Source organism: Trachurus trachurus, assembly GCF_905171665.1.
Source record: "Trachurus trachurus genome assembly, chromosome: 15".
In the NCBI taxonomy this organism is placed as follows: Eukaryota; Metazoa; Chordata; class Actinopteri; order Carangiformes; family Carangidae; genus Trachurus; species Trachurus trachurus.
In genome coordinates this window covers 14,051,945-14,077,515 of record NC_139906.1, presented here as the reverse complement: position 1 = coordinate 14,077,515, position 25,571 = coordinate 14,051,945, and the positions used below count along the sequence as shown (strand labels likewise).

Below are 25,571 nucleotides of genomic sequence, written 5' to 3'. Positions count from 1 at the left end.
CACCATCCATTCACACTGAGAAAAACGTACAAACAAAACAATTAGTTGATGAAATGATTAAACGGAAATGTCAGGTGGATCAATAGTGAGCATAGTTATTATGAAAAAGTTTCAGAGGTTAATACAGTGAGAGGGTTTTGGTTGAGCTGCACTGGTTTTGATCCAGTGTTAGAGAGAGGCGTGATGCTGAATCGGTGGAGTACTTACCCCTTGGCGAAACATTTCTGTATTATGACGAGATGGTTAAGAAACAGTGTTAGGTGAGAGAGACCACCTGTTTATGCCTCTGTGCTCTGTATCCCACTGCCAGGGTTGGCTGTCGGATTTATGTTTTGTGTGTATGTGTGTGTGAGAGAGTGTAAGGAAGTCAGAGAGCCAGAGTGACTCAGCTGAGCATGGGGATACAGGCGTAGGAGGCAGCAGGAAAAGAATGAGAGGAGTTTAGTGAACAGCTGTGCAAGTGTTGTGAATTTGTGTGTGTGTGTATGTGTGTGTACACTTGCATGCACGCAGTCTCAGAATAACCACATGCATTACTAAATTACACGTTAGTCCTGCAATCAGATGCAAAGTTGCTGTGGCCATCCTTCCTGCATTCTGCCACAGTTACGTACGACATAGCTGGGCAAAGAAAGTCTTAGTAAATGAGCTGTAAGTTAATTTTCTGTGGGTTATCTGCTCTGAGGAAAAGCTGTGCCAGAGTTGCCACCAAACGAAATAAGACCCCAGCCTAATTTCGTTATGTGTTCCATGGTATTGAGGCTTTACGTAACAGGGAATTCCAGCTACATTTTGAAATGGAAAAATGTCTTATTTCAGCTGTGTGTGTGTGTGTGGAGTAGCCTACATTCAGTCTGTGCAAGATATTAGATTGGTTTCCAGTTATATTCATATCGGCTGCCTGGAAATTCGTCATATAGTGGCTGTTGTTTGCATGCACAGCTTCAGCTGTTTTATTCTGAAGCGTTTGGTTTTATATGAATATGTTATCAGCTACGAAGTTTCTAAGATGTACATGTATTTATGTTTGCAATAAATCATTCAATGAGGTCAAGTTGGGCACTGAAAGGAATTATAACACACTTTATATGTGGTGATAATTTACTATTCAGAGTCAATACGGAGCGTATACTGAACAGGCTCTCCATACTGGATCCCTAAACCCTCACCGTAGTCCCCATGCTGGATATTAGCGGTTAATGCAGCTGAAAGATTGATCTTCCTCTTTTAAAGTACAACAGCAGATAAAGCACAGTGAGTCTGTGGTGAATTTGTGCTGTAGCTGCAGCTAATGGTTTCCATAATTACACGGTGCAGGTCTCCCATAAGAGTTTACTGAGCCCCTGCCCTAAACAGGAGAATGTTGGCCTTCACCACAAAACTGTGTGCAGTTAGCGGTTCGAGTAGGAACTCTGTTTACCTGGCAGGGCAGAAGAAATCAGAGGAACATCTTCGGTGTACACACCCACAGATGATCGCTCACAGTTGGTCTCATCGTCATCTCTGTTGTCAGGGCAATTTCATCATTGTTTTAATTTATGTCATCATTGTTTTTTCTTCTGTGTTACAGTTAAATTCTTCATTGTCTTTAGTTTTCTGGACTGATGATTAAATGATGGAGCCATATTATATACTAAGGGATTTCATCTCATATGTATTCAGTAACATTCTGGTCCAATTTATTTTGTATCTCTGCTTCAAGCACTCTTCAGTATGGGACTGAAGGAGTTTACATTATTGACTCAGCATCATAGGTTCAAGGAAAGAAGTCTTCATTGTAACAAATAATAGAGTTGTCAGGAGTGACTGCTGATACTGAGCTTGTCAGCATAAATCTCTGTCAGATAACTGACTGATCCTGTCATCAGCAAAATACTAAAGGAACCTTGTTTTGACAAAACACTATGGTGATGAAATACATAAATGTTTCAATACTTTGTACATGAGAGGAAGACAAAGGGAATTGTTTCATCAGTGAAAGAAAACAATCTGAGTATTTAAATTAGCTCTGATTTTAGGATCAGCCGCCTTTCAGGATGTTTGAGATTCACGGGCTTCGTATCATCCTCGAAGCATTAGTGATAATCTTTATGCAAAAAGAAAAGCGAGATGAACAGAGGACAGTTTGAAATTGAGTAGGAGAGAAAAAGAAACGGTGCGCTCGGGGGTGTAGTGCATGTGAAAAGCAGCTGGAGAGGAGAGGAGGTTTACGTGGCAAGTGGAAACCATTTCAGTGTTGCACACGGACTGAGGGAGTGTGTTTATATGTGCAGACTTGCTGTCTTTATTTGAGCTGCAGGTCTCTGGGGGCCTGTAGAGTGTGCATGTGTGTAGGGGTTGTGTCTGTGTGGGTGTTTACCATAGTGTATGTGGGCATGCATCTGTGTGCATATACTTGTTGGGAGGAAAAGGGTTAATCTGTTCATGAGTTAGATGGTGGGCGGGTCCAGAGGTTTGTGTGTTTGTTTGTGTTTGCAGATGGATAAGATTTTAAACTGGCATAGGAAATCATTAAGGCAAATGAGCTCGTCCAAATCACTTTAACAACTGTACGCTGTCGGAGCAGCCTATTTCTCAATGAAGAGCTGGTGAATACTGGGCTTTAGCAGATTCACTCCTTTTTAGACTTGTGCACAATGAGCCTTTACAGCACCTGAAAGGTCCGCTGTGTGGGTTAAATCAGGTGGAGATAAGTTTTCACCGACATTCATACGATAACAGTGCTAAATGTTGCCGTTAAAGTGAAGAAAAGAATTGTGTAGAATTTTTTTTTCTTTTTAAAGTTACCAGATTTGGCAGAGTTGAACCCCCACCCACCCCACCCCCACCCCTTTCTGCATTAGAGCAGATCTAATACAGGCTGCTCTGTTTCTGATAAGTGGCTATTTGTCAAAGTGGACTCACACCCTAGAGGCAGCACTTAAGCTTCATTCTCACGTTCAAGCCAGAAAAATCTCTAATGAATGAGGTCATGAATGGATTATTTTACAATTTATTATTTTGTAATTTTCATAGGATGTCAGTAAAGTCACGTTGTTTGACGCACCTTCTCTTTCACATGCTTGTTGTCAAGAGTTGGAGACGTCAGAGTTTCTACTGGAGAGCTTGATGAAATGCAGGGTTGGTTTGATTTCCCTCATAAAGTTATCAGTTTGACTCTGATCCCATATATTTAGAAAGCCCCCGATTTGTCACAATATCCAGCACAATGCTAACTGCTGAGGCTAAAGGCACACTGTGGAAATCTTACCTTCTCACTTGCAGGTCACAAGATTAACAATCCTGCAGCGGTTTAATGCATCTCGCTGGTGTTGTGCATGGTAACACTGAAAGAAATGTAGAGATACAGTACACCAGCAAATGCACGAAGGAGGACTGCAGCCATCATAGATGGGATGTAAACAATATTTTTCAGAATATTCCAAAAAATGGCTATGCTTTGGAAAGAGGCACAGAAATGCAATAGTGAGGAACAGTGAAACTCACATGTTTACAAAGAAACTCCGCTGAGTAGTAGTATATTTGAAAAAAAAAGGACCTAAAATACTGAAAGGATGAGCAGATCAAGTGAAGATGATGAAACAGTTCATCTGTGTTTAACAGCTTTTTGAAGGCTGTCTTACTGTAAGATGATTTTTTTAGGGAAGGTTTTTTTGCACTATTTGTTTATGGTCTGCCCCTTCTCCCTCAGGGCCACATACTGATTCAATGACATGAGTACATCTGTACTACATTGAACAGCAGTCCTGTGTCCCTTTCTAATCCAACTGCACATCTGCTGCTGATGAGCCAAACAAAGGCATAGCACTTTGCCAAATTTTACTCCTCTCAACCCAGTTGTGCTCTCATAAAGTTACCCCAGGGTTCGAAATATGGCACTAAGACACAGAAGCCAGTGCCAGCTACGCTATCAACCAAAAGGCCTGATCCTGAAAAGTCTCACGAAGAAGAATTCCCATTCCTTGGTAGAATGGGTAGACTACACTCCCTGGTTTCCTCCTCTTGGTGATGAATTATTGCAAAGTTCCCAACTGTCATCATCTTTGGATGGAGTTGATGATCGGTGAGTTGGGGTGGGGGTGGGGGCTGGATAGAGTGAGGACGCTTGGGAGTGCAAGGGTGGGAGCAGGAAGCACATGTATAAATCTGAGTGAGGAGAGATATAAACACAGAGAGTGGCTAATAGGGCTATCTGATGGCAGGGTAGAAAAAATACTTTTCTTTTTAAAGCTTGTGAATACTTTCGAGCTACATTCTCTATGATGTGCATATAAACACAGATGTAAACTCATGCACGCTCTATAACACTTCCCAACCTTTTTTTTTTTTTTTTTTTTTTAGAAAACCCCCACAATGCTAATAGATGAACTCAAGTATTCCCTCACTGACATCATGACCTGTGCCTGTTTCAACTATTTAGCGTGGACTTGTAGCTAACGATTTCAGATGTTGAGCAATGACCTTTGACTAACAATCTCAAGCGTTTAGCCATGAATATTAGCTAACACTTTTAGGTCTGACCAGTGTTGGGCACGTTACTTTTAAAATGTAAGTAGTTATACAGTTGCTAGTTACTTTCCCCAAAAAGTAACTGAATTACTACATTATAAAAGTAACTAATTACCAAGAAAAGTAACTATTGTGTTACTTTTTTTAATGAAATGCTTTAATATGTCAAATTACTTGGACTCGCCCCCCTAACCTCCCATTTATCTGTAACTAACCAACTCAACTCAGTATTTGTCCGCACAGGACGGCTCAGACTCAGGGGGAATACTGAGTGAGTTGATAAGTTCCAGATAAACAGCTTTTTTTCCAACTAGTTGATGGATTGTAAAACAAATGTGTACACTTTAACGGGTGTAGCTATTATTTTGTGACGGGACTTCTTGAGTCAAGCAACGGCACATTTTATTGTCAGTAACGGTAACAGCGTTATAATTGGGGAAACAGTAACTTTTTTTGATTACTCGTTACTGAAAAAAGTAGCGCCATAGTAACGTTATTCCCATCACTAGCTGTAACATATGTCCAATGTGGACTATCTTGTATTACTTGTAGCCTTTTCAGCCATTTAGCAGTGACTGTTATTTCCACCATACATTTTCCCAGCTTTATTTTCTTGTAGCTATTTTAGTTTTACTTATCCATCAACTTCAGCTAACTGCTACAACCATTTAGCTATAACCATTAGCGATGTATTTATTCATTATATTTGTTTTGATTACTTTATTTGTTTTTGATGAAATCATAATTTCTCTGTTTTCAAATCACTGTAGTTGAGCTCAGTTTTTCCACACATCTCCTGAAACCACAGAGGAACTACTGGTTTGAAATGACTGCTGTATAACTCTTCCATACCATGTTAAATGATCTTTTACACGGGGTGACTAATTGCAGCACTGTAAGTTTTGTATGGGTTGATGCGTTTCATTGAAACCTTTATTTATACACAATCATTTAGCTCATTTCAGCTCTCTTTACACATATCTCATTTGAAATTGGACCTATCCTGTCCAAGGCTGTTTCACCTCATTTTTTCTCACACATGTTCTCCTTGTTCTGGCTCTGTTTTCCTGCTGTTGCAAAACATTTCATTTCCTGAATGAGACTGAAATATTAGCTTTTGTTTTTCAGGCCTATTGACTTTGCTGACAGAGTCTTTACTCACTCACCCCAGGTCTCAGGTTTACGCTTAACTCATGGCAGTTGTTAACTGTGTGTTTTAAAAACATGATTTAACATATAGCATGGTTTTATGAGATCATGATCTGCTGTGTTTTATGTCCATCTGTGTTGAAATTATATTTCTGGCAAATGTGTGGTTGACAATGGCAACGTAAGATGGTATTTATTTTAAAGTTTGGTTCCTGAGTTATTTTATTGCAAGTTTGAATAAATCCACGGGGCTTCCTCATTGACATATTATCAGTATATTCTTCAACCAAATAGTTGGTTGATCAGAAAGTAAACAATTAAATGCACACAGGAAACATACTGTACTGCATACTGATAAATCTGTAAATTCAGATTAGCTAAGACCATAGATGACAGCTGGCTACTTGTTATATACACACACACACAGATTCACACCATGTACCGTCCATACCTTAATCTGTAGCCTGTAATATTTGTGATTATTGAAGAAGTCATATTGTCAATAAAAATAAAATGACTTACTAAAGTAATAAATTGCAGATGTAATTTTAATTCAGTTCATTGGGAACGTGACGGCTAAACAATGTTTGAGTCAATTATCCTGTGTGTTCGTCCATCCTATTTGTAATCAAAGTTAATCGATCTGTGGCTTAAAATAAACTGCTCAACCACACATTTCGAACCATTATGTCAAAAATAAACAACACTGCTCGCTGTAACTGAAGTAATTGCTGTCACATTATACTGTGAAGAACAAGAAGGCAATACCCAGCATCTTAATGTGCTCTTTCCAGTGTATCTGCACCCAACTTTGCGGTTTAACAAAACATCTAGCAGAAGTAACGTGAAGCTTCATAAACCACAACCCAGCCACAGTAATCCAGTGTGAGGCTCTTTGGCAGTCGTAGCATTTGAGATGTTAATGGTGCTGAGTTCATCTTCATAACTTATTATCTCCTTGACATTTCAAATTTAGTTCCAGAATCGAATTCAAAATATTATCCTGATGTAGAGAAACGTTAATCTCTAGTCTGAAGGACTGTCGCCAGGTTTGCTCTTTGGAGAAATGGCATCTTAATCCAGCTTGTCTTAATCATTCTTTTATCTAAGCCTCAGACCTTCCGTCTCCTGGACTGATTTGTCTCTATTTTCCATCCTCAGGAGAAAGCTAACTTCCTCTTTCCAGAAGCAGTTTTTACCACATGTTATAAATATTTGTTGATTATGTGAGTCACACTCACATATTTAATTTTTCTTCTGCTGTAACGGTTACGGCCGTTAGTAAAAATGACTGTGGGAGCAATGTGACCATAAACAGAAACCGTGATTCCCTACCATGTTTGTAGATGTCTGTTATTCAAACACACCATAAAAGTACATTGTGTATCTGTTGTAGCAACATAATGAGGATAAACAGATATAATCTTAAGTGTTTGCAGACAGGAGCCTCCTTCTGTTAGGAGCTTTGAACTGAGTGGTCAGCAGAAGCTCTTGTTAATGTGTGAACTGAATGTAAGCTGGAGTGCTGTCTGGATTCCAGCTGACGCTTGTTAGATCTGCTTTAGTTGATTCAGCTATGCTTGTTATGAGGATTTTTCAAGACTAAGGCTGCAGCCGAGCTCAGTTAATGTTGCTTTATTCATGTGGAGGGAAAAACATGTTGCGGATGTTTGAAATGTAACAGCCTAATGTGAGCTTTGTACTGGTTATGAAAATGAAAACATATATTTCTGTCTTTAGAAGTTACTCTTTGAGTTAGTTAGAGTTATGCAAACTCTGGTTCAGTACTGGATGTTTTGAAGTTATGATGCAGGCTCAAACTGTGAAAAATTAAGTCACTGCTGGTGCTTACATGGTTAACCGAGCCAAGTAGAGAAAGGAAGATTTCCATTGGCTGGGCCACACGCTGTATCCCGAGCTCTAGTGTTTCATGGAGACAGAGGGCCATCCCTCTGAGCACAGCTCCAGCCCCTTCATCTGGTTCTATTTAAGGCCTCTAGTGCCGACTCTTATGATTGGCGTACACAACCCCCTACTCTTCCTTCAGCTCCAGCCCCAACTGAGGAGAAGGAGGCTTTTTAGCAGATGGTTTATTTTCCAAGGGAAACCATTTCTTTCTCCCACTCTACTGTCCTGTCCTCAGCTGGCTTTAGCTCACTTTTCTATCACTACTACAGCTCCTCCTGCTTTCTCTTTCCTGCTCTGCTTTCCACTGTGTTAATGTGTCTACTTGCATCTACTGACCTGGTCTCAGCGTTGGTGGACATTAAGGATGAGGCCCCTTCTGTAACACAGAATGGATTTTCTGCAGTTGGCTGCTTGATTCTTCACCTTTTGGAGAGGGATTCTTTTACCAGACTTTCAGCATCTCCATTGCCCTGGATGTTGGGCTGGAGGGGGATGTAGCTCTATGGCTAGACTCTCAGGAAGATGCACTGAACCCTATGATTATTGTCATTGGCTGAGCTCTACAGACAGAGTGCCCTATGGCACAACGAGTGCCCAACAGTCGTTCTCGTGGACCTATGGCTGGCAGCTGGCTGACAGCATGTTTTTTCCCATCAACCCCAGGTCTGGATGGCTCGGACCCCATGCTCCTGGAACAATATGTGGTGGTGGCCAGTTACGAGAAACAAGAGCCTGCAGAGATCAGCCTCCAAGCGGGCGAGGTGGTCGACGTCATTGAAAAGAGCGAGAGTGGTGAGTAATCAAAACAAATGCACAACAAAGACATGTCGAGCAGATTTAGACAGCGTGCATGTACTGTATGTGAGATACAAACAGACACTTTCATGATTCAGGCTGTGGGTCCTCTGCCCTCTTCTCTATCTCAACCCTCTCACCTTCTTTGTCCACAGCTTGCTAGCTGATACTTATCCCCATCTGGAGGCTCGCTTTGGCCTGCCGTCAGCCGTGTTTTTTCTCACTGTTGGTTTAGGCTGGAGGCCAGAATGTTGCCTCTGGCAAGAGGAATGTCTTCCAGACTAGTATTAATTATTCCACCTCATTTTAATGGAAAGCCGGCAAGACATGCTGGATTTACAAATAGCAGCTGCAGAATCCTTAGTCAGCTGTTTAACCTCTGGAAAGATCTAGCAGGCAGGTCCAAAATTGTGTTTTGAGGTGTGTGTGGTTCAGCTTGAAAATAATGAATGTGTAATGAGTCGGTGTCATGCTGGTGTTAAGCATAACTTCAGGATATTCGAGGAATATGCTGTAGGCTAATATGTCTTGAATCATTTGTGAGTGGAAGAAGTATTAGGCATAGATTTTATGACACAAGGACACCAGAAAAGCTTATACTGTAGTTGCATATTATTTGTTATTAATGTTTTTAAATATCAAATCATTTGTCTTGGTTAAATATGAAAAAACAGCGACCTATCAGTGACACCCAGGCCCGAACACCTGCCTAATTGTCTCTTATTTTAAAGGGAATTTGTCATCTGTAGCATGAGAGAGAGTGAGGAGGTATAGGCCTGGTAACAGGGTCTGACGTTCCGCTTTAATGGTGTGCCGAGACAGTAAAACAGTAATGGGACTCATGTGTTCTTCAGAGGGAGGACGGGGGAAAGAGGGATGGAGGAGGAAACTGTGACCAGGAAGGCAATTGGACTTGGGTTTCATGATGGGTGTGAGTGAAACGCCATGCCACCCTGGCCTTAAGGAAGAGGGTCTGTGGACTGGATTGCTTTGAAGTGTCTCGTGTCCTACCTTTGGGTTCATGTATTTGTTTTCACTCCTCGCTCTGGTAGGATTTCAACCCAATGGGGAGCCACAGTCAGGCGGATATTCCAACACCTTGAAGTCCTTTTACCAGGGGCCTTATATGAGAGCCTTCCTCCATTAACTTGAACTGCATGGTCCTGTGCTTTTAAGTAGAGGCCCCTTCACTTTTGAATTTCAGCTGACCATGGTGCAAAGTTATAGTCGTTGGTCCGCATGCCGACGATCCCTGCAGAATGTGATTTATGATTTCCAGGCTTCCGTGTTATTACTGAAGCTTAGTTTCCATGTTATTATTGTTCAGTTTCATCCTGATGCAGACCGGTGTACTGTACTTGTTTCCCTCAGTTTAGCTTATTCATTCATCTCTGGTTTAGTAGGATTTCTTATGAGTTTCTAGAAGGCAAAACGGTGGACTGCAGGCTTTTAAAAAATGCATCCTAGGGCTATTTGACAGTTTTATTATGCACCGACGGACACTTTCACAGAGATCTAAGGTAAATACAAACGCCCATACGTCTACTGTAGCTATGGAGACCATTTCCAGCAGCACAGCTACCATTTAACTGAAATCTCAACACCTCCTGCAATGGAAGTCGGCTAAAGCTGCTCCATTTGGCTGGTTGACATCACCCCACTTCCCTTTGCCAATACTAACAAGACCAGGTGTGTGCTAAGAAGATTTCAGAGTCCATTTGACTTAGCATCCATTCCCTTGCAGGATAAGTACAAACCCTTTAATGGTTTCTGACAGATTGATCGGTGTATTGAAGAAGTAAGTGGTGAATAGTTACAGCTACTAAAAGGTGTCTGTTACTTTTGTTTTGATAAAAGGTTTGTGTGGATTTTACTGAGCTTCAAGCTACAGTCACATATTTTTCTTTAAAGCCATGCACATTGAAACCAGAATGGCTCTTTGGATGCGCTGGGTGGAAAACAGCTCTCATATTACAATCTAATTTTGCATCAGCATTGTGCATCTAACAAGTACTGTACTAGATTTGTATTGTTATTTTCTCCATAAGGTGTGAGAGTATAAGTGAATGTTAACAGTGACAGATCTAGAAATGGAAAACGGCAGCTTCATATTGTTTTTGTGATTCACCCTAGTCCTTCAACAGAAGTCCCGCTGTTAAAGCTACTGTACCATAGACTGTGTCTGTGACTGCTGCCCAGCGCAGTTATCAACTTTTCCTTACCTTGGATTAGATAATATATGCCTTTGACAGGGCAGTGAATCTAGGTCAGACCTATAAGTGAGCTCAGCTTTCTCTACTTTTCCAGCCTGCTGTATGAGCCAAGGCAGTATTTTCCGTTGCACTGGCTGACGATACAGTTTGTGTTGTGGCCTTTGTTTCATTTGGTACAGTAGTTTATATTAATGGCTGATTTGTTAGGGTTAAAGTGGGTGTAGTATCTGGCGAAATCATGGGTAGATCAGCGGATACTCAATGTTCTGTTGTAGCGTTCAGTTTCCAAGGAATGTTACTTTAAAGATACAGAAGTTACTACAAAAAGCGACATTAAAGTAAAACGCTTAATCCAAAGCAGCAATTATCCTGAACTGGGCTGGTAATTAAAAGTTTTCTAATGATTAATTCTGTCCTCACCCCCTCTGCAGCTATTTTATTTGTCTATTTTATGAGAGTTTGCCAGGGGGAGAGGGGCGGGGGGTGCTGGCTCAGGAGAAGAGAGTAGTGCAGGAAGAAACTCAGGGAGAAAATGGAAAAAGCCATTTCCTGCCAAAGTTAGTGGTTCAGAGAGGTTGGTTCATTATAATGGCTTAATGGATCCTCCAGGATGCCTCCTCAGTTTACACTATATTGGAGAGATGTTAGCCAAAGCTAAGCTAGTAACCTCGTTGGCCAGTTCAAATGCTCTGTATTCAGTGGTTTTAAACATTGTCCTTTAATAGAGTAGTGTGTATATGAAAGGGGGGAATAAAAGCAGCCACTTCTAGAAATGTTGTGCATACTGTAGCCGGTTTGCCTACACCTCAAGGGCAGCGTTAGGCATGTTGTGCCCAGTCCAGTGTAGAAAATCTCTCTCTGTGGACCAGTCAGGGTTTAACTTGTCTCCATGCCAAGTCTAGACCAGCCTCTATGAATTGCAGTTTGCCAAATGAACATCAGGAATGCCTGCCGATTTGGAAGAAGCCAGAGCACATCCATCAGCCCCTCCACCTCACCCTAAGACCCCCTGGCACTACACATGTGCATCTCCACTGCTCCATCCAGCATATTAAAGCAAAGACAATGCTTAGACAGTGATGATATCTGTGTAAAACTGCTCTTTTGTCCTTACGAAAACAGTGATTAGAAGTCTTGACAAATGTGGGCTACAGAGAAGCCGGACGGTAACAGGGGTATCCTGCAGGTGATGTTCTGCTGCCTGGCTGAAGCCCAAACACACTGCAGAGGTTTAGATCCCGGCAGATCAAGCAGATGTGGCCCTCAGCATGGCATGATGGATGCATGCTTCACATGGAAAAAATGTACCAATACAATAAGGTCTCTGCTCTACATCTTACAGGCTGGAGGTAGGATGATCTCAGGGCTCAGCAGGAGCTCAGTGTTCAGAGACTTTGAGTCATCCAGGAGTTTATCCCAAGAGCACAGACTTACTGTAACTCCTCAGCAGGTTATTCCTATAGGATTTAAAGTTAACAAAATAATTATATATAAAACAGTCGTGTTTATGGTAAACAGTCCAGCCACTACCTGACTTTAGTTGATATACTTTTTGGACTATCAGTTTATTTCTGCTCATTTGAATTGTTTTAACCCACGTTTGCGACATGGCTCTAGGGATAGTTGATACTGGTCTGTTGTCTGGCTGAGCCACTTTGGTCCAGACTGAAATTTCTCAACAACTATTTGATGGATTGCCATGGTATTTGCTGCAAACATTCATGTGCCCTTCAGGACAAGTCAATATTCAGGATCCCTCCCCATGGCTGTAGACTTTTAGGTCTTGTTTGGGCTCATACACACAGACAAAAACAAAAACATCCTGCACAAATTCATTACAATGACAGCTGCCTTTTTTTTTGCATACTTAAATAAAAGTACACATTGGAGTGTTGCCATAACACCCAGTCAGTTAATAAGAAAGTTGCAGTTCCTTCAGATAGCACTGGACTATACTGGCTCTTTCATTTTTCATCTCTTTCTGGAAGGTTTGTGTTGAGCTTCTAAGTGCTGCTAGTGCCCAAAGCTTCAGGTCCTCGATCTGGTATGTGCAGTTTCAGCAAGAACATGTTTCCTTGTGTAAAAGAGGAAAAAACCCTATAATTCTTGTCAATGAACCACCAAAGACATGATACAGAAAACTTGCCAAGTGTTAAATGTCTCAGAGCAGATGGAAGACACATTATCCACTCACAGTAATCCCCGTCCTCTGCATTCTTTCAGCTCACCATAGGAAGTCCTAATGACCATCTCAAGAAATTAACCTTATCCTGTATTTTTAGATATGGAAACTCAGATGAGAGCTGTGTTACTGTCGTTGCAACATACTGGAAGCTTTATTTTCTTTCATTTTGACATAGACATGATGATACAGGCCAAGGAGATGAAAAACAGGGGCGACAGCAGTATTTAAAAGCACAAATAGTTGGAATAATGGTGTACAGAAATTGGTCTGTGGAGCCAAAAAGGTGCCTCTCTCTCTCTCTCTCACTCAAGAATTGACCATTGAGTTAAACCAGCTTTTTAAACGGGGGGGCTTTCAGACACTCAAGGACTGCTGTGTCTCCAAATCAGTGGAGCCTAGAGAGCACACAAGCTGTGGGCTATAGCTTCGCTCAGGCCATGAGGGGATCCTTTCAGAGGCTGGGAGGAGAGAGAGAGGGGGGGTGAAGGTCGTTTCTTAGGTCAACATTAGCTCTTGAAAGTCGTTTTGTGCCGTTTTCACCTCCTCCCGCTCGTACCAGCGCCTCCCAGGTAATTGAAACCCAGTGTTTTATGAAAACTGGAAGTGTGTGTGCATTGGGCTGGATACCTTCCCCCCTTGTGCTTTGATTCTGGATCTACTGTTAATAAATACAGAAGCTGGAAATGAATGGGGTTTTCTCCTGCTCGACTCAACAGTGGTGTCAGATAACTGCAGGACTGCTGAGCCACTGCATTCCTCATCATTTCAGGTTGTGAAAAAAAGGGCCTCCTTGTGCTGCTAGATCTGTGCTTCTCATATTTATGCTAGATACTGTATGTAGAAATCTTTTGTGAAGATCAGTGGGAAGCAAAAAAAAGGACAAAAAATGTAGAATTGCAGCACTGTTTCTGGTTTCTGTCTCATTGATAAATTTTAAGGGATGAGTAGGACATTAAGAAGCATTGCAATCACTGTGATATATATGCCATTACGTAGGTACCAAACTTGATTGATTACATACGCAGATTGCTGTTTTGTTTTATAGGTTATACAGACACCTTAGGAGAAACCCAGAATGGCATAAATCTAGTCTCTTGTTGCAGCTGAGAATCTGTTGTTGATTACAGTAAAAATGAAGCACGGGTCTTAAAGCTGATAGAGTTTCCAGATGGTAGATACCGTACCAGAGACAAATAGAGCTTTGAAATGCTGCTCGCTCTCATTATGTCTCTGTTCACTGTATCAGCAGTTGTAGGTTAAGCGAGGAGATGAGGACAGCTCTATAAAAGTCTGGAACGAGCATCTGTTTACATGTCTTATCTTCACTATTGCTTTTGCAGAAATATCTATCTCAGTCGCTTCTTTTTTTTTCCCCCCACATCGCTGCAAAATTTTCGGCTTACGTAAGCAACATTGATTTTTCTTCATTATACAAGCTATTGGCTTTTGAAAGGCATTGCTCACAGTCAGTTAAAGGAATACTATGACGTTTTTGGCAGATTTTATTACAATTTGACAGAGCAGGCAAGCTGATTTCACCCCGTTTCCAGTCTTTGCTCTAGGCTAAGTTAACTGACTGCTGGCTGTAGCCTTATAGGTAACAGACAGATGAGTATTTATTATCGACTTCACATCTAGCCTTCCGGGCGGAAAGCAAATAAATGTATTTTCGCGAGATGTCAAACATTTTGCTTTAAATCTGGGACCCTATATTTCATGCTCCGTAAATTAGGCTGACATCATCACTTTCAAACATTTGATTTGATGCGAGTTCTGCGCCTCACATCACGCTACTGAGGCATAAACTTAGTTACAACTCGCTCTGCTCTGCTTGAAACATCCCGTTTTTCATGATGCCTTTGCGGCACAAATGCAGCCTTGCTGTCAAGACAAACCCGTCGGCCTCTTCCCTCTCAAGGCTGTGACATTTGAGGTCGATGTCTGTGGTTGTGATCCTACGGTGTGATGGTGTTATATGACATCTCCATCAGAGGCTTGTGGGTTTAGCTATTGTCTTATGCAACCACTGACCCCAAAACTGTGGGGTTTACAAAACTAAACTTTTAAAAGCTTTTTGATTTACTCAGGATGTTGACTAAGTAGCTATAATCGTAATATTGAATAATGTGTAGCAAAGCGTATTGCCAGTAAGCATTGGCCGTGCTCTTTTTTTCCCCTTTGTGGTTAAAACTCGGCAGCAACTTTACAAGATTTTTTACTTTTCCTTACGTGGATAACAAGGCAGGGAGGCATGTTGACACGGAGTAAAGATGCAGGTGTGGCTTTGCATTTTATGTCTGTGAAAACAAATGGCACAGATACACATGTGCTCCCACACACATATATTTCCAGACGTAAGGTATGCTCCCTTCACCTTCGTTCCTCCCACATCTGTACAGCAAATCCCTGCCATCCGGAAACGAGGAGGAGAGAACACGTTACTCCCATAATCTTATTTCCATTATCTGCCATTTCGCCTTTCAGCAGCTGAATCCACAACTTCATTCACTCAGCCCACAGCTTTACTGAAACTTTTCCACACTGGATAACTTCGTTTGTGGTGTTAAATTCAAACGTTCATGTCAGATGAGAAAGATTTTAATACGCCAGCAGCACAAGTACAAGGGTGAAGCCTTCTAGGTCATACAGTGGTAAAATGAAGATTAACTAATTTCAGAAAAAGCATGCAGGCTTACCAGTATGATTCATCGATTTGTTAGGCATTATGCAATTCTGCAAACTCGCCGTCTTGGCAGCAGGGGAGCCACAAAACAGCTGTTTCTTTTGTAGTGATCTCAGTTGAAGGTCTGTATCATCATGACGAATGTGCAAACAATTACGTTATCAAATGTGAAATTGAAATTTTTCAAAAATTAAGGATGACATTCCCCTCCCAGCCCTCATGGAGAAATAATCCACAGCACAATGTATAGTATGTGAAATTAGTCAGTGGGTTCATTTGAAATCTGAAGCCCAAAACGTGACCTGCTGGTTGTGTTAGTTTATGTCCACCATGTAGTTTCTGAAATGTTGAATTTTCTAGTCTCGTCTAGATACATATGGACTACCAGAGCTGGTTTTGTGCAAAATTGAATTACCCTGTGAATGAACGCCTGTGGTGAAGGACATGAAGCAGGTTTCACATTTAGGATAGTTTTTGTTTTTCTACATTTGACATAATTGCAACCTTTCTGATAGAAACCTGCAATGTTCAGGAAATCAGCACTTGTGTAATGAGTGTGGGTTTTTATAAGTACTTTTATTGGTTTTTCTGAGGTTCAGCGAATTCAGCCTAAGCACCTGCCATATGGGGAGGATGGTTGAAAAATACAGGCCAGGCTGCCGAAGCCATCAATAACAGCACATATTTACTCAGGCTCTTTTCAAGTGACTGTGCGTCTTTGCTGTGTATGTATATTTAGACTTACAGCCAAGCGCTCTTGACTAAATTACGTTCCTACACCTTATTCTTATATTTGCTTACATTTCTTTAAAATGTCAGTGTGCTGAGGTGAAAATGATGTTACCCCTCCACCCCTCCACCCCCCACCCCTCAGCTGACGTGTGAAAATGGGAATTTCCAATGTAAGGATTTTTTTCTTTATTGAGTTGACACAGGTCTTTCTACTCGCGCCAAGCCGACCTCTCTCTATAATGGTCAATTAAATTTCATGTAGCGGTAACGTAGTTTGCTTTGCTCTTTGATGGTCATTAAACGTGACACATTAGGTTTAAATGTTTTCAGTGACATAATGAAGTATTGCAAAAATAATTAACTTGTTTGGAATGAGGTCAGTCACAGTAGTTAATGTCAAATTAATACTAAAACAGAAGACTATGTTTTGTATCCTTTGGTTCTGAATTGTTAGTTTTTTTGCGTGTTACTTGGTGTCTGATTTACCAACATGGGCTTTTGTTCAAGCCACAGCTTTGGTGCAAAGACTGAGCACATTACATGGCTTGTTTCATCCCTGAGCCTGAGCCAGCATGATGCTCAGAGCCAGATACTAACAGCGTCCTACTATCTGGACCCACCCTAACTCTATGCAAAATAGCCCCACTGTACAGCCGATGATTATTTTATGTGAGCAAGTTCATCAATTAAATAAATCATCCTTTGCATGAATCACAGAGATTACTCTTTGAAGTCTGCAAAAAGGCCTGGAAATGTTTTCTCTGTTCTTGCCTTCAGTGAGACAGTCATCCATTTGGTCTGTCAGCAACATATCTCTAGTTCCTCTATAAATCTGATACATTTGTGGATAGATGGGGCTATGGAACAATTTGATTCACTTATGTTAAGTCATCACAGTATGGGATTGTAAACATTACAAAATAATTAAGGTTTTATTACTATAATCGCTGCATGAAACATTATAAGGGGGGTCCCAGCATCGATCAATAAATTCTGGGGAAATCATGTCTTTGAATACAACAGCAGGTTGTTGTTCAGTTGTTGTTCAGAGTTGGCAGAGGATTGGAGCTCCACTCTGCTTTGTTTCGCTGGGAGATAAGATGCTGCGGGGGTGGAACTTTGTTTATTCTTATTTTTCAAATTCTCTGACTTGACTAAAAAGAATCTCTCCACATGAAGCAGATTCAAGAGAACAGACTGAAAAAAAGTCATCATTGTCTACCTCCAACACTCCTTTTGATGTAAAACAATTGCTTCCTGTCTAATTTTTTTTACTTTAAAACATAATAACAGCGCATTTCACTGAAATACAGATGAATCGCAATAGCCAAATATATAGGCATCTACAATCCTTTTTTCTGCCATTGCAATATTAGCATATTACGTATTTGTTGCAAACTTTCATTCATCATTTCATGAGGTAATTCAAGTTTTTCTGTTTGTGTCCATCCGTCGCTATCCTACTTCTTTTCATTAATTGTGTGCAAATAAACTACCTCATAGCATACCATTTCTGTAAGAAAATGTACACTGGAGGTTTGGACCAGGTGTGAAGAGTGATGGAACACTTCTTTCCTCTTTATGGGCTATTCAGACAGCTGTCGGCCATATTGTATTCCCGTTACCACAACAAATAGCCTACATGTGGCATACCACATATAGGACAGGGTTTTGTGCCAGCTTTGTCACTTAGGTCTCCTGCAGGGAGCTGACTCAATCTCACACATGCAGGGGGACTTTTCTGTTTAAAGTTCAAAATGGTATGATTAATGCACATATGTTCTTTACATTTGCCACGTGGCCTTACACAGCACACCTTATCTGGCACGAAAGGGCCCTGTCTTCCACTCATTTTTATTAGGATCAGATTTAAAAATGAAACATTACTTTCTCCGCGCTCCTCTCCAGCTGAGGCGTTTGTCATGAAGCAGTTGTCAAAGAAATGTCGTCATACCCAGAGGAACCCAATCAAATCAGCTGCAACCCAGAAAATGGATATTTTGGCTTGTAACACTACTTCAGCAAAGTCCTGCCCACTGAAATCATGGCCGATCCTGATGAAACACAGGTTGAACAAGATTGTGTCATGAATCGAGCGTCAGCCAGACCGTGTTCCCTCTGATGTTCTTGGCTCTGACTGTGGTTATAGATTCTGTTGGCAACACAATCAAGTTCCTCATGTTCATGTTCATTTGTAGCTCATCCCTGTGATTTGAGATTTTTTTTTATCAAATCAGGGCTCAGTGATTAAAACAAAGATACGAGTATTAAACTGAGGATGTAAGGCAGACTAGAAGATCTGTGGTTAGATTAGAAGATGTCATCTGTGATCATTTTCATCAGCTTTGTAGTGGTTTAGGATGTGAACTCAGAACAGAGAAAAATATCAAAAAATCCTCCAGACTTTGCATGACTTTTTAATTCTTTACTCACAAAGTCTAAGCCGTACTACTGTACTGTATCTTGCTTTGTGATAAGTTGTTAGTTGTGTCTGTTTTACATCCTGCGCACTGTGCACCTGATTACTTTGGTTTCTCCACATACTGTTAGCTCTTGTTGACTTTCAGCCTCTGTGTTTCCACAGGTTGGTGGTTTGTCAGCACGGCAGAGGAGCAGGGTTGGGTCCCTGCTACCTATCTCAACTCCCACAGCGGCACAAGAGACGACTCGGAGGTGGGCGCCTCAAAAGCCGGGGAAGGTAGGTCGCTGCTAACCCCTCCCTCTGCCTCTGCCCACCCACACACACACTCACACACAGCCACGCACACACACACTGTTAAATACCCATACACAGACACCAACTCTGCCCTCAATCTCTCAGCCTTTGATCTGTGACAAAATGAAGCAAACTCGCTCCTACGACTTCACCGCTGCCGGCCTACGTTAACGTCTGACGCCAGGGCTGGTGTGAACACCTCTCTCTGTCTGGCTGCCATCATAAGCATGCTTGAACAGAGTGGAGATTCAGGACTGGTTAAACAGCACTGAGGAAAGCCAGGAAGGACCAGACCGCAAGCACTGGAGTGATGTCCTGCACAGTAATGCACTGTACAGTAAAGATCCTAAGCAATATGAAGTGATATGACCTCCGTGGAGTGAGCTCATGAAAGAGGCATGTGTCTCCATGAGCTGGAAGGAAAAAAACACAAGAATAGTTCAAGAGTTGTGCTTTAATATGATGGTTATAGTTAATTAAAACAAGCTCTGATATGAGTTTTTCCATTTCATTCAAAGTATGCTCATCATTGTGAATGTTTGAAAGGTTACAGCGTAGTAGACGAGTGTAGAGGTGAAATTTCATGCGCTTAAACGAGTCAGAGAAAGATCCAGAAGCCTGATAGAAAACACACCTATTAGTCCAGGCAAAATAGCGTTTTACGACAGACTAATTGTCACAGAAGGTTTTTCACCATACATCATTTCTATGAGGTGTCTAGAACAACATACTAAAAGTCCTAAGAAATCCTAGTTGGGGAAATATGTTTAATTCGCATCATTATTTACTGTATAAAGTCTATGGTGCCGACAACAATACACCCCAATGGGGCTATTTTTTCTCTTTACTCCTATCACAATGAAACTTTACACAATGAAAGTATCCATGAAATGTAACATTTTTTGTATTACAAGTTTCTTTGAAAATGTATTTGAATATGCAAATGAGCCTTACGCTAATCAAATATGCCCAAAATACACCTGAATAGGCTTCTTTTTTTCCTTTACTCCTACCACAATGAAACTTTACACAAAGAAAGTAGACATTAAAAGTAACATTTTTTGTATTACAAGTTTCTTGGAAAATGAATTTGAATATGGAAATGAGCAATACACTAATGGAATATGCCCAAAATACACCCGAATAGGCTTATTTTCTTCCTTTACTCCTACCACAATCACACTTCACACAACAAAAGTATACATGAAAAGTAACATTTCTGTATTTCAAGTTTCTTGGAAAATTAATTTTAAATATGTAAATGAGCTCAACACTAATTGACTTATGGTCAAGAAGCCATAAAGCCACAAGCAGCAACAGGGGCCAAATAACTAACACATTCATGTCCATTCAATAAGTTAACCTATGCACTGAGTGCTGTCACTTGCCACACTTGACTTACGCATACACACATGTCACTTGCCACACTTAAAAGACCTATATTGACCTTAAGAATTAATTGCACAGTCTTGTCTCCAGTTGCTTTCTAAATTCTTTTTTTTATTATAAGCGAACAAGCCTTACCTAACGACTTTCCTCCCAGTTTGCAGAGAACATCAGAAGAAAGTCAGAATTCATCAAAGTCGTTTCAACGACTGTGTGTGATGTTATATTAAATATGCTGTTATGTTCAACGACATATGAGCCGGACTAAGAACTAAGTTATTTGGCCCCTGTTTTTGTTGCTTGCGGCTTTATGGCTTCTTGACCATAAGTCAATTAGTGTTGAGCTCATTTACATATATACAATTAATTTTCCAAGAAACTTGAAATACAGAAATGTTACTTTTCATGTATACATTTATTGTGTGAAGTGTGATTGTGGTAGGAGTAAAGGAAGAAAATAAGCCTATTTGGGTGTATTTTGGGCATATTCCATTAGTGTATTGCTCATTTGCATATTCAAATTCATTTTCCAAGAAACTTGTAAGACAAAAAATGTTACTTTTAATGTCTACTTTCATTGTGTAAAGTTTCATTGTGGTAGGAGTAAAGGAAGAAAAGAAGCCTATTCGGGTGTATTTTGGGCATATTCCATTAGTGTATTGCTCATTTGCATATTCAAATTAATTTTCCAAGAAACTTGTAATACAAAAAATGTTACATTTCATGGATACTTTCATCATGTAAAGTTTCATTGTGATAGGAGTAAAGGAAAAAAATAGCCCCATTGGGGTGTATTATTGTCGGCACCATAGACTTTATACAGTAAATAATGATGCAAATTAAACATATTTCCCCAACTAGGATTTCTTAGGACTTTTAGTATGTTGTTCTAGACTACTCATAGAAATGATGTATGGTGAAAAACCTTCTGTGACAATTAGTTCTATTTTTGGGTCCTAAATGAGCTAGATTGCCTGGACTATATGTAGAGTTTGCTTTGCTTGGTTATATTACATGGTGCGTGCAGCTGAAGACTGTGTCCACTCGATGCAATCACCTCGATAGCCCTGTCAGACGCTGTTATCGAGCCCTCTAAGAGCAGCTCGAGCTGTCTCATTCTTCAGAATTAGAGGGGAAAACATTTTAATCTCAGGGCACTAGAGCTCAATTAGTGTCAAATACTCCGAGATTGATCGTTCAGACAGGTAGTGCAGCCAATGTAGCTTATTTGTGAAGATTTATGCAGCTCTGTGTTAGAGAAAACCCAACAAACTGGAGGCACGGAAATAATTAAGATGCGTATTTCACTTCCAAACAAACATCAAGATTTTCCAGCACTCTGGCCAACACATCTTTTGCTGTACAATTGGTGTACTCTATAACAATGGAGTGCAGGATCCCCTTGGTGTTGTATATCTTATGACTCAAAGATGGGGGGGGGGAGAAAATACAGAGGCTACAGAGCAGTGTTTCGCAATATGTGTAACATGTAAAAATGCCCTTTTCTCCCAGTTTGATTTACCTACAGAACACTAATTTGTCAGCAGATATATGCACACCACATGCAGAGACAAACACACTCGTACATGCAAATGTCCACACCCAATGCCCCTCTCCAGGCAGGCAAAGATAGCTGGAGTTCGCTGCCAGGGGGTTTTGGGAGGACAATCTGTCAGTGTAATTAGTGTTTATGTGACTAGTCAGTCATGGGAATGGCATGAAACTCATAAAGCATCTCGTTATCAGTCCTGTGGTCTCCAGCAATCTGTGCCACAACATTGAAACACATATTTCTTGAAAACTGATAAAGGAATGAATGACGGTTGTCTTTCAAAAAGCTGAAATAAAAAAGAAAAAGAGACATGCTGAATGCTCCGACAGCTTCTGATGTGACTCCACCCACTGATGGAAGTGTATACAGATGCTCCTCCTCCTCCTCTTCCTTCTTTTGGTCGTATTGTGTACAAAAATAAACTTCTTACTCACAGGATATTTTAAATAAGAAGATTAATATCACTCTCTTCCAATATCTGTCAACTAAATGTAACGTTACAGCTGATGTGAGCTGCCGGTTACAGACCCTCTGACGTGCACAGCTCCCACCAGAGGCACCTTCAGCTGCTCTATTAATTGGATGGCATTCCTGCAGCAGCAATGTGTGTCCCAGATGCTCTAACATGACAGGATGGGAAAGCCACACTAACAACATCCTAATTACAAGCCACAGAGAAGACGTCTTGGTTTAACACTTCCTCTGTAACCTTCATCCATCCACCCATCCACTTTAACCGTCCACCGTGTTTTGCTTTGTGGTCTTGTTTTTATGTCCTCCATGTAGCTAATAATGGGCCTCCATTTTTGGTTGGACCCGTGTCATTTGTCACATGTGCTGTGTGTTTGTGTAACATTTGTGCTTGCTCTTCATGTCTCAAATGTTTGTTTATTTGTTTGTCCTTGTCTGGTCACCATGTGTGTCTGTCAGTTACTAAGCGACATAAGGCTCATCTGAAGAGGCTGGACCGGAGATGGACGTTGGGGGGTGTCATCAGCAGGCAGCAGAGCCGAGGTGAACTGAGACAGATGCTGCACCACCTCCCCTCCCTCTTCCTCCATCCCTTTGTTATTACTCTCCTCACCCCCCGTCTTATTTATTGCCTCTTATCACACGGTCATGTGGCTGAACTCATCCCTTAGCCACACGCACATATTTGCTCAGTCTTGCATCCCATGTTGTCTTCCAGCAAACACATTCAACATGAGCCACAATTCACCATGACTAACAACTAACTGACGTTAATATGAAATGAGCTTGGAACGCAAAGGTGAAATCAGCAACTTTATATGCAGCAATTATTGATACTAAGCTCAAATTATGTTACAAAATTGCTCCTTGTGAGCATTTTCATTATAATTAAACACTACGCGCCAAAAGCAATCTTCTCAGAATCATACGACCCACTCATCTGAAAGTAGTTGCATAATAGGCTCTGGAATGTCTTATGCTGCATTTTAGAGCCATATTTTGCTTTTTATGAGCAAATGAAGCGTGCATGTAGCTTTCTAAAGAGTGGGTGTTCCAGTAAAGTGTGGCAGAAACATACATCTGTCCTGCTGTGGTTCAGATAGCAACCAATATTGACAGATAAACAAAGAGCCTTATTAATCTCTCACTTGGTTAGCAAGAAAATCTCATTCTCTCACACACACTTACACATATTCTTCTGACCAAGGCCAAAGGTTTTTTTTCTTCATAGGACATGCATTTGGATTGCTGACAGAGGAGTGAGGATAGGCTATTGAGTTCAGCCCAAACTTTGCACTTGGCAGTGGATGCTGCTCTCTGGAGTGGAGAGAGAGTTGTTTCCACCCAAGGACTGAAATCCTGCTTTGTGTTAAAAAAAAGAGAGAGAGAGAGAGAGAAAAAAAAGAGACAGATATTTTGCTGACTCCACAAGAATAATTTATAACACTGATGCAGGCGATGCATGTTGTGGTTAACATAACATCTGATTCAGAGTTTCCCTTCATTGCACTGCTGGATATTGTTTGAAAGAGGTTGGTGAGAGGAAAACGTTCTACCAGCCCCAACACAAAGAGGCCGGAAGAACCAGGCATAAGGAAAATAAAGTGTACAGAAATATCCTTTAGCCATGGAGCCTGCTTTAGTTTTTGCAAATAAAGGGAATAGCTCTCCCACACCCGTTTAGCTCCTACACAACCTTGGAAATGGGTGGAGAAAAGGAAAATGGAATAATGTGTCACCAGGATGTTGATTCCCGTGTACCAGCCTAGAGGACAGCGCTTCTTTATGTGCCGCTCTTCTTTTTGAGGACGCCTCTTTGCTTGTGCCGTGTAAGTTTAGACAGGAATTGCCATAATGACAGGAAATGAGGTCTTTGCTCTGCCCCTTGGCCTCATGGGAATGCATAAATCAGCATGGAGCCTCTGCTCTGCATTATGTGCTGAGTTAGGAGATGCTTGCTGTCATGAAGCCAAGGACACTGCTAGGACACTAGCACGCCCCATTCGCTGTAGTTCGCCATGGTCAATAATAATTGTAAATGCAAGTAATTAAAGGATGTTAGAGTGGTTGGTATTATGGTATGCACTTTTATTGTGCAGCTGATCAGAGAGATGACAGAGGGAGATGGGAAACATCACAAGCTGTGAGTCTTGCAGTTCATGCTTGATGCCTTTAGGCGAGGACAAATGTTAAGGCCGCTGTGCCAAGGTGTTGAGAGTTGGCAGATAAAGTCATATTATGTGTGATTTGTAATGATCTTAACCCTCAGGAAGATTTAACATGTTTGACATTTGCATAAACCAAAGATGTGTGTTGCCAGAGAGAGAGAGAGAGAGACATATTTGTAAATTAACAGCTTCATCTGAAATTGACTTTGTTTTCATTCCCCTCACTCTTCCTGTGTAAGTTGTATGGTTTGTGTTGTTTACATATCTCCATCTAGGATGTAACTCTGAGCTTAACTTATTTTCTGACCTTTTAAGTGCAAATTGCACTGCATATAAATACTGCAAGCTGCTGGTTGCAATACATGTTTGTTTTGGTAAGAGAACAAGCAACAATTGGCGCCCTTGCAGGATGAACAGAGTCATCTACCTCTAAACTCCACTTGTTACTGACCACTTGTCTGGTGTGCAGTCTAGTATGTTTAGGCTCCTTCTTGACTGGCAAAAACCAAAACATCTGTTCAAGATGATGGAAACTATTTTATATGCAGTCCTTAAGCTAGTCTACAGGTTTGTCCCAAGCTTTAAATATTTTCAGGTCTGTCTAAACAACACCCACATGCTGATACACATGCTGAAAGCATTAATCAGGTGTTGTAATTGACCTGTCCATACTGGCTGCAAAGAAAATCCCTCCTCAAAGTGTTGTACTGAGGTTAAAGCAGTACAAAGTAATCAAATCAAGAGGATGTCTTGCAAAGTTAGAGTCCTTCTTCCAAAATTCCTGTTTTCTGGCCTGTGTGTTTTGAGTGACAGTGTTTTCTTGTTGACCTGTGATGGAGGGACAGAGGGGAAAGACAAAAAAACAAAAAGAGGGAATTCCGTATTTAAAATACTTTAATGTAGATGTGTGTTTGATTTGTCTACGTCAGTCTGCTGGAACCTTGCAGAGGCTTTGGATGAAGTGAGTTTTGACTTCCACCACTATGAAATTGCTGAAGAGAGGATATTATTGTGTCAAGTATGGGCAGGAAGTGCAAATAATTACTAACAGTGCTTACAATTCAATTTCCAAATGAAACTTGAAACTTGAGCTTGAAAAAATCT

At 40.9% G+C, this 25,571-nt stretch overlaps 1 protein-coding gene across 2 annotated transcripts in view; it reads left to right on the top strand.

Annotated features, from left to right (window-relative positions):
• LOC310997895 (SH3 and PX domain-containing protein 2A-like) overlaps positions 1 to 25,571 on the top strand; it is a 59,211-nt gene that overhangs the window by 28,208 nt on the left and 5,432 nt on the right. The window contains exons 7-9 of one of the 2 annotated variants that reach the window (XM_083987724.1): positions 8,230 to 8,358; positions 18,759 to 18,872; positions 22,759 to 22,842. In XM_083987724.1, the coding sequence (XP_083843850.1) occupies positions 8,230 to 8,358; positions 18,759 to 18,872; positions 22,759 to 22,842 (327 nt within the window). The remainder of the gene's footprint in view (positions 1 to 8,229; positions 8,359 to 18,758; positions 18,873 to 22,758; positions 22,843 to 25,571) is intronic. The other variant, XM_083987725.1, reaches the window with a different exon arrangement.